Below are 15313 nucleotides of genomic sequence, written 5' to 3'. Positions count from 1 at the left end.
TTTAGTTTCAATAAAAAATCTGATCCTATTCCACCTACAGAAGGTGTTTGCATATGCGAAGGGGATGTTTACAGGTGGGTTTTCATTGGTACCATCTAATCCCCTTTTTATTTTTTCTATTTCAATAATTTCGGTAATTGGTGTATATGAGATGATGCGTAATGCAGAGAAGCTCTGATTGTATCCCTTCATAAAAAGGATAGATAATAAATTAAATAACGGCATTAGTTTATAACACTGATTGGGGGAATTTGTTTAAAAAAAAATGGTGTACATTATTTATTTTGAAAAATTGCAAGATCCAGTTTTGGTATCAAATTTTCCCATCGTCTTTAATTAAGTCTTGCTATGTTTTAAATATCAGGAAGAAATTTGGGAGAGACGAATTGCAGGGAGGTGTTTTGGACATTTTTGAGTGAGGGAAAGAGTTGTGGAGTAACAACGTAACGGTGTCGAGGAGGTATTTCTGTAAAACCAGAGAGGAAAGGGACACAGGAGAATATAATCGTTATAAGACCAGTTCCTCCAAGTCCCTATAAGGCAAATTAAACAAGCTTACAGGTTACAAAATCAATTGTCATGTAATGAGTTTGCTTCCTTCAACAATCACAGCCACATTCTCTGCCGAATATGCTGATAAACACCTATATTTCTAGTGACAAAATGACAAAAGGGATTTTAACGAAATTCTCCACTAATCACTCCAAACATTATAGCTTAAAAATTAAAATACAAACACATTTGGGTGTTTAACTCAGGAATCATGCAGCATGCTTCTACAAGGTGCAATTGACTCTGTTGACTGCTGAAATCATGTTGAATTCTATTTTACATCTTTATTGTTTATACTGATGACATTCCACATATGGTATGAACAAATCCCCCAGTCTTACAATAAGAATCTTACCAACCAACTTTAAATTCAAAAAATGCAAGGCATGTCTGTCTAACTTAGTAATTGTATTGGCAAAATCTGAATTACAGTATTCATTGTACAATGGCTACAGCCAAATGACATAAATAACAGAGCCACGCCATTCAATATTACATTGCATTGGGTTTTCGAAACTAATATGATTCAAAGATTCATCAAATATAGTATGGTGATTACTGCTCCAAACAAAGAGAGCTATGAAGAATCATAGTAGAAGATGCTGATTAAGCTTGAGATAAATATCATGCATGCAAAAATGTTAAGGTAGATGGCCTAGTTAAAGTCCTAATATATCAGTCCTACCATGCAAATTCACATGCTATTGCTTAAGCTCACGAGAACAACCCCCATTCAAAATTTCCATAGAATTGGGTTTTCAAATCTGAGAAAAAAGGCAATAAATAAAAGCCACTGTCATAGTTTCACATGAATAACAAAAACAAAAATTACAAAATTACGGAAACGCTCTACATTGATCCCTCTGTATAAACAAATGATCAAAACTACAACCTTTCCATATCTATGGTAACATTCAACAAAACCAAAAACAGCTTAGAATCTCGAGTCAGAGGTTCATCCACCTTAAAATCCGAGTTTGGTACGGCGCCAGTGCCTACGCTTAGCATTATACCTGACCAGACACACACATTAAAAAAAAAAGTTGAGTAAGGCATAAAAGTCATAATAACAGAAACCCAAAAAAAAAATTCTGAAATTTCTAGGAACAGGTAATAGAGGTTGCGGGAACCTGATAGTGTTGTCGGTCCTCATCCTTATCCAGTAAGGGATGGGCCTGTTCTGCCTCATCTTCTTGGCGAGCTTCTTCTTGATCCTGAAGGTCTTGTGTGAAGGCTACACAAAATCCAAATGGCACGTGTCATAATCGACAATGCTTGCAATAATCACACACAAAGAAACAAAGGAGATTCTTCCTTACCATTTTCGCTGCCGATTATCGAACACGCCGCAGCAGAAGCAGAGCAGGCTCGATAGACTTCTCAATGAAACCCTACTTCAACTGCTAAACCTTTTACAGGCACGCTCCCAGTTTTGGAATTGGACCGGGTTCTTGCTTGTTACCCATTAAACTATTGGGCTCAGCCCATTATTTATGCACGAAATTAGGTATATATATTAATAGGGGAATGATATATTTACCACAAAAAATATTTACTACATTTCCAACTAACCTAATTGATTTTTATCGATTTAACGAATATAATTTATTATAAATTAATAATTAATTAATAAGTGGTACCCGATAATTTTCAATAATTTATAATCGTTAGGTTGATGAAAATCAACAACGGTAATTAAGTTAATTTTAAAGGTGGTAAACTTTTGTGGTCGTAAGTATATCCTTCCTCAGATTAATAAATTATCAAAATAAAATGTTTTTTAACTTTTCTCAAATAATAAATATTACTTTTTTATTTAGTGTAAAGTACCTTTTGATTCTCAGCAAAAAAACATAAAATCTATTTTAATTCCTTAGAAAAAATAAAATCGACTTGATGTTCCTTTGAAATTTTAGTTCTTTGAAATTATGGTTCCTCTAAAATTCAAAGAATACTCACTTTAGTCTTCAAAAAAATTTAATTTTTTAAAATATTTTTTCTAATAAATTAAAATGGGTTTTGCATGTTTTTTCTCTAAGGACCATAGCATATTTAATCTTTTATTTATCATCCACCGGTCTAATTTGCTCTGCACACATATAAGTACCATTTTTCACATGGCAACAAATCATATTAAAACAAGACTTCAATATATATATATATATATATATATATATATATATATATATATATATATATATATATATATATTATATATATATATATATATATATATATATATATATATATATATATATATATATATATCATGGTGTTACAGTAACAGAAGTATCCAACATGGATGCATCATTTGATAAAAAAAATAATTTATTTATATTACTCTATTTTTATGACCCATATTTTTTTTATAAGAAAATGGGTATTCAACGTAGCAATGAAAATATGCTCCCAAAAAAGGGCTTTGTATTTATTCAAATTCATGATAAAATAACATTCTTTTGCAAAATTCATTTTTTTGTTTTAATTTTATGTAAATATGGGGATTACAAAATTCATTTAAAATATTTTTACGAGTATACTACAAACTTTTTATTTACTCTTCGGTTACAAAAAGGAGGTGCTAAGCCTAAAATGTCATGATGCACGAAAAAAATTATCTCAAGATATTAAGATAAATTCATAAAATGCTAGACACCTTAAGGGGGCGTTTGGTTCAGGTTTTTGTAGAATTTACCCATGCATCTGAGTGTGGCTTTTTTGGACTTCTTTGTTTGGTTGAAGTTTTTGAAAATTTTCTCCATGCATCCGTGTTGCCAAGCCGTTTGCATTTGTGTGTAAAAAAGGGGGGAAACACTGTTGAGAAAAACCTTTTGCAATGTGGTATTTCAAGTACCCTGTGCTAATGGGAGAAAGAAGAGCATTTCACTGCCAAAAATACCCTCTGCTATGGCGCGAAAGTGAGACCCGAGTATGTCCGTGGAAAAGGTCATTTGCAATTTGTGGGTAGCAGAATGGATCTTGAAACTGCGAATGAAGTCTTGGTTTTGCATGTGGCAAATAGCACACTCTTCGTCTATCTGCTTTGTAACCCAAACCAAAGCATCAGTGAACACTTGATTTCAGTTGTGAGGTAGAGGTAATGAAACTCAAACTCAGTTGACATCAATAAAGGCTTTATTCATGACATTTGATGTTTTTTTTTTCTTCTGAAAATCCCCCCTTAAATAAGTGTTTTACCCCTTTTGTTTTCCCTGTTCTTACATTTTCATTTAACAAAATGCATGGAACATAAAAAATGCATCTTGAGACTTTACCCTCAAATCTAACCCCTGAAGTTTCATGCTGAGATGAGTTCGGGTGACGACGCAGTGGACGTGATGGCTAGGGTTCCTGAATGTTGACTTAGGGTTTCTCGCTAAAAGTTGCTATTTTGGGCTTTTGGGCCCATGGTTACCATAAAGTGGTTTGAAACAGAAACTATGGACAATAAGGAAAGGAGCAAATCAGCCGGACAAGTTTCCTATTTGATTACCTATTTATAATAAACTCAGGATTAAGAGCAATCATATAACTATAGTTAACTGGAGATTTGATACCTTATGACAGAAAAACAACCTTAATCAAATCAATGTACTAGGTCCTAAACCGCTTCCGCATAAATCCAATAGCTCTGATACCAATTGTAGGAGCTATTGGATTTATGTGGAAGCGATTTAGGACCTAGTACATTGGTAGCTTACCGAATTATCCTCGTTTCACGATTACCTCTTAGTGCGCAAATCTCGTGTAGAATCTTCCCTTGTATGATTTCTCTTCACGAACTGCTCACCTCAGCGCCGCAGCACGAACAATCTCCTTGAAGCTGGACTGTGGCAGATCTTCTAGACTATGTCTCAAGGGGTAACGGGAAGTGTGTGGGCACTCTCTCACTTTCAGGGAGATAACCTTACCTTAGCCTTTGCAACCACCAAGTGAAGACTATAGAGACTGATGACTATAAGAGTGGAATATATATGGGTTCCAAGAAACCCTAACCCTAAGCAGAATGAGCTTTAGGTTTCTTGGACTCTTCTTACACTCTAAATCCTATTGGGCTTTAGTGAAAGAGCAAAACTCAACACCAATTACAACATTCACAAATAATTATGTTAAAAAATAAAAAATTATTTGAAAAACATGAACATGGCAATAGAAACATTGATCATATCAATTTTGACACAAAAAATTGGAATCGTTATCATTATTATTTTATTATTTTATTATTCAAAGCATAAAAATATTGAATAACACATTGGATTTGAAAATTGTAAACCTGACTTTGAAAGCAAATTTCATCCTTTTATATTGTAAAATAAAACGTCAAGTAATAATGGTTGGCCAATTTGCCTTTGAAAGAAGTATGGACAACAAATATATTTATTGTAAACATAATAACAAGCACCAGCTATAATTGAATGTAATATCGACTACAATCAATCATATTTTATATAAATTTATTTATGAATTAAGAAGATAATCATTGAAGTATTCTCTATATAAATAAATATAAAATGTGCATAGTTGAATATTGAAACGCAGGTATCAGAGATACCCTTCTTATTTTATTTAATAACATTTTTTTAATATTTAAACATATTGATCCTAACAATTATGCATCACGATTGTCACATCTAATAAATTTAATGGTTTTCACAAATTTTTTTATTGATTCAACATCATGGTAACAAATTCATTCTTATAAAATATAATAATAATAAAAAAATTAAAAAAGCAAGAGCATGAATGAACTCGTAATTTATAGGATATCCTCAAATATCAAAACTAATTCAACATGTAGCCTTATTTTAAGGGATAACAACATAGGATAACAAATTTAATGTTATCAACAATTATGGATAACTTTCAAAACGGACGCCATCATATATCTCCAATTTTGTACGATATCAATGTTATAACTTATAAGGGAGAAGAGATGTAAAATCTAAATTGACGATGGCTTCCAATTCCAACATGTGAGTGATGTTATATAAATCAATGGGCCTTTACTATCCCTCCTTTTTTTTATTAATCAATTGATAGAAGAATTTCATATTCAAGAAAGAGAGAGAAAATTATAATCATACCAAACATAGATAATTGGGTTCTAAATCATATAAACTAGATTCTGGTACCAAATATAAGAAATTTCATATAATCGTATTTTGAAATTTCTTATACAACAATGTTTGCGTAAGGTAAATGGGGATGGACTAATGTATTGGGCTTGAGATGGGCCTAAGGGAATAGTCTTGACGATTAGTCGTGAATAAATTTTATATATAAACTAGGACTACAAAATTCATTTCAATTTTTTTAGGATTATAATTTGGGGTGTAATTAGGTTAGGCTTTACCTTAAATAAGTTAAAATTGTGTAAAAAATGTTAGGGATGAGGTGACCTGTTAGGCTGTGTAGATCCAAATTACAAGTCTACCTGACTCATATTTTAAAAATAAAAGCTTTTTAAGCTCATTAAACATTCAATAATTAAAAAAATAATTAAAATAATATTACTTCATTATTCAAAATTATTAAAATAATAATTTTACTTATTTTATTTAAAATAAATAATATGATGTAGGCTAGCCTGTAGGTTTATAAGCCCGACATGTATAAAAAATGCCTATAACCTATTTTTTAAATTAGTTTTTTTAAAAGTCTAGGCCTATTTTATTTAACTATTTATAATAGACCAAGTTTGACTTAATATAGATGAGGTCGTAGGCCCCTGTTTATCTGCGTAATCCTTTAACATTCCTAGTTACAATACAAAATTTATTTATTTTTTGGTTACAAAAGGAAGTCGATTTCCATCTATGCGTTTGCCATGTTAAAATAAGAGTAAATATCTTTTTGGGTCCCTAACAAAAAATATAGTCCTCACTTTAGTCCCGTACAAAAAACAATAGTCTTGAAGTTTCTAAGAAATTCAAAGTGGACCCATTTAATTGAAACCGTAATCCTGCAAAAATTCCAAAAGACCCACATTAATCCCTCAAAAATACTAAAATAGGTCCACTTTAAATTTTATAAAGATCAGACAACTAATTTTTTTTTTATAAAAGACTAAAATAAAGATAATATTTTTTTGTTAGGAACTAAAAAAAATATTTACTCTTAGAATAAACTCAATTTTTCAAAGAGACCTAAACAAATTCTGTTCGATGCGCTGTTAAGGTATTGGGAAGATAAACGTAATTGTATATATATTTTCGTAAAGAAAACTTCATAAAAGCTCAAATCAATGTACCAAAATCTTTTTTTTCAGTAAACTGAAAGGTATCCCCACCCCTTCGGGGGTGAGACTAATCCAAACCGAGCATCGTAGGACTCTTGCGGGGCAGCTCTACCCAATTTTTTTTTTCCATACCCAGGGTTCGAACTCGAGACCACTGGTTAAGGGAACACAGCCTCCGGACCAACTGTGCCAAAGGGTTTGGGTGTACCAAAATCTTTTACCAATCGGATCTTCGTATTATAATGTTGTGATAAATTATTTTACCTATTCTTATTTTGCTCACCTTTACCTATTTATTTCAATATTGTTAAATTATAATCTCATCCAACGGTGAAGATTTGCAGAATAAAATAAACTCTTTTTCCCTTTCTTTTTTCCTTCCTACTGCCTCTTACACTCTCTCTCTTCCCTTTTCCCTCTATTTAGGGGTGATAAACAAGCCATGGGCCTTTCAGGGGCCTTTGGCTCGGCTCGTGAAGGCCTAAGCTTACATGTCTAATATTCGTTGTTGGAACCAGACTTGTATAGAAGCTCGTTTTGTAAAAAAGCCTCAGGCTCCAATTCACAAGCTCAGTCTTGGAGCCTCTCAGACTGGCTTACTATATTAATTTTTTTTATTTATATTTTTTATACTATTTGTAATAGCTCTCTCTTCTCAATTCATTTCACCCCTAATTTATTAGTTACACAAACTTTTTGAATGATTTTATTCTATATTATGCTGTTTGGATATACATTGAATTTATGAATATTTATGGAATTACTAGTGTTGTTGATTGTATATTCTGTTTTTGGATAAATTTTTATTGTGTTATTTTTTTTAAACAGGCTAAATCAGGATTTTATCTTTTGTAAATAAGGTAGGCCACATGCCAATAATTATATTCATAACAGGTAACAGGCTTGGTAAGGCCAGCACATTTAAACACAGGCTTAGGCTTTTGTGACCAAAGCTCGGCTCGGCTCGTTAACACCCATGCGGGATCTATTGATTTGCGTAATTTACAACCTGAATTTATATTTGAATCTAAATCCATGCAATGATTAATGACATGATAATTTTGTTGGATGAATATAATTTTTAAAATTTCTTGAATATGATATAATTTAGCACGACATAAACCACAAAATTACAAAAAAAAAAAACGAAAATCACTAATAACCCTGTATTTTCTACTTTGCTGTTGAAATTTGAAACTTATCTCCTTTTTCTTATCTTGTTTTTCACCTTGAAGTGGGGAAATGATCTTTGTTCTCTCTATGTTACGCCCAACAACAGGCCTATCTGGTTCCATAACATAAGACATATGAGTTTATTTCTTCTTGACACTCCATTTCAATTTTTTGTCTAAATACTCATAACAATGACTGTGTTGGTTAAATTGAGAAAAAAGCTTGCACCTTTTTTTGATGCTGAAACGCCATTGAAGAAAGAGAAAAAAAAGGGAGAGAAAAAGTGAGAGGCAGTGGTGTAGAGAAAGGGATAAAAAAGTTTATTTTATATCACAAATGTTCACCGTTCGTTGTATGAGATTGTAATCTAACGGTATTGAAAGAGGTAAGCAAATATAGACAAAATAAGAGTAGGCAGATCCCTATTTTATAATCATATTTTAATCGTTGATTTCCTCTAATCAATAATTATCATTTATTGTTAATTAATAATTAATTAATAAGTTTGATTTGCGAAAATAATAACCATTCATTGACAAAAATCAATAATTAAAATATAATTATAAAAAGTTATAATCAAAAATAAATTGTAAATATAACATTTCTCGTATTTTTCACATTATTCTTTTCGCCCAACATGTCACAAATTCACTTAATTGAAAAGTAATTAACTAATTATCAAACAATATGAAAGGAACTTTGTATTAGGGAAAAAAAAATTGTCATTGATCTTTAAACATACTTAGAAGAGGGATGGGTACTTGGGTAGTGACGTGTATATAAGAAGCAAAATTCAAAGAAAATAAGAAAAGGAAAGAAGAGTTTGGCGCTTCTTTCACTCTTACCTTCGTTCAATAGCGTAGGCAGATAGCTGTGTATTGATCCTTTCAATCTTGGAGCTTTGTTCATTCATTACAAGAAATTTCTGGTAATTGTAGCGATTTAGATGCATTCACCCATTCAAGCGTTTTCACGTTGATTCTTCGCAGAGCTCAGAATGCCACGCAAGAAGGGAAAACCGACCAGATCAATTGATCCTCCTGACTATGATTTTTTTCCAAGTACAGTTACTTCTTCAATTCGTTCTTCTTTTCAACCTTTTATTTTTTTAATTTTCCTTTTATCTTTTTAATAAACTATGACGTGATAGTTGGAAATTGGGTTTTCCTCTGTTTTCTTGGAAAACCAAATAGTTTGGGTGGTTAAAGAACTGAAGTTAAAAGATTTCCTGGATTAAATATTCATATGAACCATGTCACAGTGGATTAAATATCATCTTAGCTTAATGAGTACTTTGTGGTAGAGATTGGGAACATCATAAAAATAAAGTATATTAAGTGTGGATAATGCGTGATTGTTCTAGTTGTCTGTGTTATTGTTGGAAGGTTTCTTTTGATCTTCCTTTTCTTCCTTGTAATGCTTGCCATCTTTTTTCTGAGTTCTTCTAGGAAGTTGGTATCAGTTAATTCGTTTCTTGTTGATTCAGCACCAAAGAGATCAAAAGTCGACAAAGTTGATCCAATTGATAGCCTATTTGAAGGATACGTAAATAGGTCATCGGGCTTGATTGAGTAAGTATGCACATGTTGAAATCATTCCCCCACTTGTTTCAGTATGCACATGCTTTATACAGAGATTCGTTTTCAGTGTACGCAAATTGCATGATTTTTTTATTTGTTGAAGATATCTTTCTTGCTCACAAGAAATGCTGTCCACAAGTTACATGTTTAGTCAAAGTTGACCTCTGTCCTGCTGTAGGTCCTAATTTTGTTTTTTCATAGGGCAATTGGTCTTGTTGGTGAGGATTAATATCACACGCAAAGGGTGTGGGAAAACCTTGGTAATACAAAAAATAAAGTCATATTAAGTGAATGGGTTCGCTTTTTGTCATGTCACATGAAAGATCATTTTCCTGCACACACAAATCAAGTGTGGGTCCCACGCTTAAAAAAAAAAGTCAAACCAAAATCAAGATACAGCGCCGTATCCTTAAGATACGTTGCCGGATTCTTGTTGCAGGAATGAACAGTGTCATTCCTGCAACATGATTCTTATATTTCCCAAAGTGAATATATGTAATACTTTTGATTTTTGAAATGGAATTCATACTTGGTTAGATCTAATAAAAAGTTTTGTAGAAAGATATAATTTAGGAATTGGGCGTATCATCATTGTTATCTATAAAATGAATCGTCTCTTCATGGAAAGAACTTTAGAAAATCACAGAGACAAACACAGGTTGAGGTTCAGAACTTGCTTTTGGTTTATATTTAGAGCTTGTTTCTTGCCACATCCTGTTAAAATAACAGAAATGGTAGGTGTGCATATTATTTGCTTAGTTTACTCGGGAAACTTGTCTTTGATGTATGATGTATTAAATACAGAAAAATCTATAATATTTTGTTATATATATAATTGCTTAAATTTTATGGGTGTGAATCAATAAAATTAATGTGACTCTTAATTCTTTATATTTTTCATTTGGTTGGTCAGCCCAGAAGGGATTGAAGCTCTTTGTGATGATTTGTATGTGGACCATACAGATGTTAGAATACTGATTCTTGCTTGGTATGTATCATCTTGTGGATTTTGTTCTGCTTTATACCTATCCTACTTATCTTTTATTAACCTTTATAGTTACATGACCGTGTAGGAAAATGGAAGCTAAAAATCTGGGGTTTTTCTCTAAGGTAGGCAGAGCAAAGCATTGCCTCTATATTTTATTAATAATTTCACAGCTGAATATTGAAACGTTTAATTCATCATTATCAATTCATTGGACACACTCACAAGCATGTGCATGGCTTCATGCTCTTAATTGAACCTGGTAGAATACCTCAGGATATCATCATCAGAGGTTATGTCCTATAAACACCTAAAAACATATACAATAAAGTATTAAAATCTTAACTTGAATACAATTTTCATAATGTTCTAACTCAATTAGGTAAAAATATTTAAAGAAGGGCACAAGTTTTGAAGCGAGTGAAGTGGAAGTTACTTTCATCTAGTAACAAACCAAACAACTTGGTAACAAAACTTTGGTGCTGTGTATCGACTGCTTTGTATTTTCATTAGGTTGCTGCTCTTGGTTTTTCAAGAAGAACTTTTAGGTATTTTAATTGTGAATGCAACGAACTCTTATGTTCATCATTCTTTTTTTTTTATTTTTCTTTTACTTTTTGAATTTTGGGGCCTCCATATTTTTTTCTGGGATGATGAGGACTTCTTTGTCTATACTTAGTGTTCCCTTTGGTAAATAAAATTTTAATTTACAGCAATAACTGCTGGAAAAGCTGAAATAGTTGTATATATTACCCTTGAGAGTGAAAGCTTTAGACAGTTTGAATTTCCTTATCATGATTTATGTTTGAATATCATGATAACCTCCTTTTCCTTTCCCCTTCATAGGATGAGTGGCGAAGAGGCCTTAAAGGCTTAGGAGTTGACACAATCAGGAAATTAAGAAAAGAACTTAATGGACTGGAGAAAGAGGTATTTAGTTTTTTATAAATTAGATAGTGAATTTTTCTTGAATTCTTACTGAGATTATCCATTAACTATAGATGTCCTTCGAGAAGATTCTTGGTGAGGTGATAGAACCACAGTGGTTTGAGGATTTTTATTTCTATGCATTTAAATACAACCTAATGGGTAAGCGTGCTATTAATGGCCTTATATTTCGATTACAATTCAGATTTGTTGTGGTTAATTTGAACATTGAATAATACTTTCAGAAGATCATCAGCGGACTGTAGATATTGATTCTGCTTGTCAGCTGTTAAATGCTGTTCTGAGACCCGCATATCCTACTCAGGTCAATTTACTAATTGAGTATCTAAAGGTGGGTGACTGTTTATATCGTGTTTCTTAACTTTCAGGTTGCTTATTTATGCCTCTAGAATATCTACAGTGAATAATTGTTTACATTATTTTTTATATATCTTACGTGTTAATTTATGCTACTCTAGCCTTTTTGTATCATCTTCCATGATGCATATAAAGGTTTGTTGGGAGTAAAGACTTCCAATGATATGCAGAAATCACCTTGGATTGTGAAAAATGTCAATAAATTGTTGTAATTAGTTATTATGCCACTCTAAAAACTACACTCAATTGTTTATAAAAGTATTTTTTCTTGTGTGGTTCACAATCCAAAATAGTTTTGTGCATCCTTATCGGATTTTTTCTAGGAAGATCTGTTAAGATATATAGTCCTACATTGGTTGTATGCGCAACTAATGTGGAATTTATAAGGCCTTGGACACTTCCACCCTTTGAGCTAGCTTTTGGGGTGGTGTATCCCAAAGTTCTTTACATGGTATCAGAGCCTCACTGTCCCCCACTTTAAAGTGGAATTAAAATAAAAAGCACAAAAAGGTAAACCAAAAATTGGGCCTGTGCAATTTCCACGCTTCTTGCCTAAAGGGCTCTTGCGTGAGGGGACGTGTTGAGATATATAGTCCCACATTGGTTGTGTGGGCAACTAAAGTGGCCTTTATAAGGCCTTGGGCACTCCCATTCTTTGAGCTAGCTTTTGGAGTGGTGTATCCCAAGGTTCTTTACATATCCCAAGGTTCTTTACTTGGTATCAGAGCGTTCGAAATCTCACCGCCTCCCACTTTCTATGTAGTGGAATTTTCACATGTAGGTGGGCTTGTATGTTGTCCACCTTTCAAGCCAAATGGGCTCTTGTGTGAGGGGGCGTGGCCTTGGGCACTCCCATCCCTTGAGCTAGCTTTTGGGGTGGTGACCTCAAGGTTCTTTACATGTTAAGAACCTTGAGGTCACCACCCCAAAAGCTAGCTCAAAGGGTGGGAGTGCCCAAGGCCTTATAAAGGCCACATTAGTTGCCCACACAATCAATGTGCGACTATATATCTCAACACGCCCCCTCACGTAAGAGCCCATTGGGCTTGAAGAGTGGATGATGCAACAGGCCCAGCTTACCTGTGCTAAGAAACTCCACAAGAGAAAGTGGGGGGCGGCGAGACTCTGATACCATGTAAAGAACCTTGGGATAAATGTTTGAATTTGAATTCTGATTTTCTACAACCTTGGGATACACCACCCCAAAAATTGGGCCTGTGCAATTTCCACGCTTCTAGCCCAAAAGGCTCTCGTGTGAGGGGACGTGTTGAGATATATAGTCCCACATTGGTTGTAAGTGCACCTAATGTGGAGTTTATAAGGCCTTGGGCACTCCCACCCTTTGAGCTAGCTTTTGGGGTGGTGACCTCAAGGTTCTTAACATGGTATCAGAGCCTCGTGTCCCGGGTTCGATTCTCGTCGTCCCCCACTTTCTTTCAAGTGGAATTTCTTTGTTCGCACAGGTAGGTGGGCCTGTACATTGTCCATTCTTCAAGCCAAATGAGCTCTTGTGGCCTTTATAAGGCCTTGGGCACTCCCACCATTTGAGCTAGCTTTTGGGATGGTATATCCCAAGGTTCTTTACATGGTATTAGAGCCTCGCTGTCCCCCACTTTCTCTTGTGGACTTTCTTAGTACAAGTAGGTTGGGCCTGTTGCATCTTCCACTCTTCAAGCCCAATGGGCTCTCGTGTGAGGGGGCGTGTTAAGATATATAGTCCCACATTGGTTGTATGTGCAACTAATGTGGAATTTATAAGGCCTTGGACCACTTCCACCTTTTGAGCTAGCTTTTGGGGTGGTGTATCCCAAGGTTCTTTACAAGATCTCTAAATATGAAAGCAACAGATAGCAAAGTTTTTCTCATGATTACACTTTGTATTATGTACATTACTCTTGTTTAGGTGATAGATGTTGATCGAAAAGACCTTTGCTATCTAGATTTTTTGCATAAGTTATTTTCTTAAGGTTGAACTGTTTATGTGACAGATTCAGAGTGACTATGGCGCTTTAAGCAAAGATCATTGGACTTGTCTCTATTATTTCTTTAAAGAGGTAATGATGTTCTTTTCTTACATTGCCATGCAGGTTTTATGATCCGTGAAATTTTGTTTTTTACTTTTGCTTGAGTTTACTATCTGGGATTAATTGGGTCTAGACAAAATTTAAGTTCTTAGCAAGCTGTGAAAATGGTAGTTTACTGAGGTATACTTGTTCTCATTTTGCTTCATTTTCATATTTACTTTTAGAGAAAAGTGTGTATCATTTTAAAGGATGTAAAATTGTGTCATTTTAAATGAGAGAAAGAGATAGATAAAGGAGAAGAGAGAATGAATAAAAAAATATAAAAGTATGAGTCTCATCTCTTTGTGAGAGTGAAAAGATATAAGTTGTGTCATTTAAAGGATAAACACTTTTCTCTTACTTTTATGACGATGAGATTCTATGTGACAGTTGAATTCGTCGGTCAATAGATGTAATTTACGGCAAACTCCTACTGAAGAGAACTTAATGACCTTTAAGTTCGGAACTTTCCGTAGTCTTGTGAGTTTGCTTGGTGCTTTCTCCCGTCAATTCACATACTTGGCAGTTAAATAAACACTAGCAGTTCATTTCAGTTGTCTCGGTCTTTTCTATTAAGTCCATCATATGCGTTATGTTGTTTGAATATAATTGTACACATGCACAATTGGTAAAAGTAGGCGTGCTTCATTTTGACAAGTTTCAGGCAGAAAAGTATTTGACCTTTTCTTGCTGCCAGGTTAACATTCAAGATCTTGAAAGTTATGACTCCAGTCAAGCCTGGCCACTGATCTTGGACAATTTTATTGAATGGTTAAAAGAGAAAGAAAAGAACATTTAGTTCTCACCCCCTCAAGAATATTGTTTGAAGCGGATCTTTCAATTGTAGATGACAGTTACGAGTGAACGTTTTGTTTTTTTAGGCAAAAGATGTTATTTTGGTTGCTCATTTGGTCCTATTGTTCATTTAGTTTTTACTTGTGTTAGCATCCATGCGATCATTTTCCAAAAGATTAATTAGGGAAATGTTGATCACAATTACTTGTTTTTCTAAGACCATTGTCACTTGGGGTTGTGTCATCCTTTTTTCATTTCCTTCAAGATTAGCTAATGATTATGAAGCTTTGGCCAATTAAGAAGAAGAGCATTAGTTGATCACTATTTATTTGCTTTGTTTTAATACATCAGTCACTTTCCCTTTGAAACTATCTAATGATCATAAAGCTTTGACCACAAGAAAGGAGGAGCATTTCCTTTTCCCTTCAAATAGGGATAATGCTGTTGCCTCTTTTTCCGTTTCTCCTGTATGAATGTCTTAATAAAAGAAGAAAGATGAAGGAGTTCCTAAACTTGCTTCACATCTTAATACTTTTTTTTTTTTTTCACTTAAAGTGTTTTAATTTTTTTTATAAATGTTAAAAACAGTGTTGTCAAAAACTAGTGTAAAAATGTAAAAACT

At 33.5% G+C, this 15313-nt stretch overlaps 2 protein-coding genes across 2 annotated transcripts; one reads left to right on the top strand and one right to left on the bottom strand.

Annotated features, from left to right (window-relative positions):
* Positions 1 to 1260: 1260 nt before the first annotated feature.
* LOC133300672 (large ribosomal subunit protein eL39) lies at positions 1261 to 1998 on the bottom strand. Its single transcript, XM_061500244.1, has 3 exons — positions 1872 to 1998; positions 1683 to 1786; positions 1261 to 1565 (listed from the first exon to the last, which is right to left on the bottom strand). Exons 1-3 carry the CDS (start codon positions 1872 to 1874, stop codon positions 1517 to 1519), a joined length of 156 nt encoding a protein of 51 aa, XP_061356228.1. The 5' UTR covers positions 1875 to 1998; the 3' UTR covers positions 1261 to 1516.
* Positions 1999 to 8154: 6156 nt separating this feature from the next.
* Positions 8155 to 14695, top strand: LOC133300669 (uncharacterized). Its single transcript, XM_061500239.1, has 9 exons — positions 8155 to 8246; positions 9349 to 9534; positions 10457 to 10531; positions 10617 to 10653; positions 11375 to 11458; positions 11557 to 11617; positions 11701 to 11807; positions 13822 to 13887; positions 14594 to 14695. The coding sequence occupies exons 1-9, from the start codon at positions 8155 to 8157 to the stop codon at positions 14693 to 14695; spliced, it is 810 nt and encodes a 269-aa protein (XP_061356223.1).
* The last annotated feature ends 618 nt before the right edge of the window (positions 14696 to 15313 follow it).

This window comes from Gastrolobium bilobum, unplaced genomic scaffold, assembly GCF_033153095.1.
Source record: "Gastrolobium bilobum isolate Gb01-03AN ecotype WA unplaced genomic scaffold, APGP_CSIRO_Gbil_v1 utg9733, whole genome shotgun sequence".
Taxonomy (NCBI): domain Eukaryota; kingdom Viridiplantae; phylum Streptophyta; class Magnoliopsida; order Fabales; family Fabaceae; genus Gastrolobium; species Gastrolobium bilobum.
Note: the sequence above shows the minus strand (reverse complement) of the source record. Positions and strands in the feature narration are given on the sequence as shown.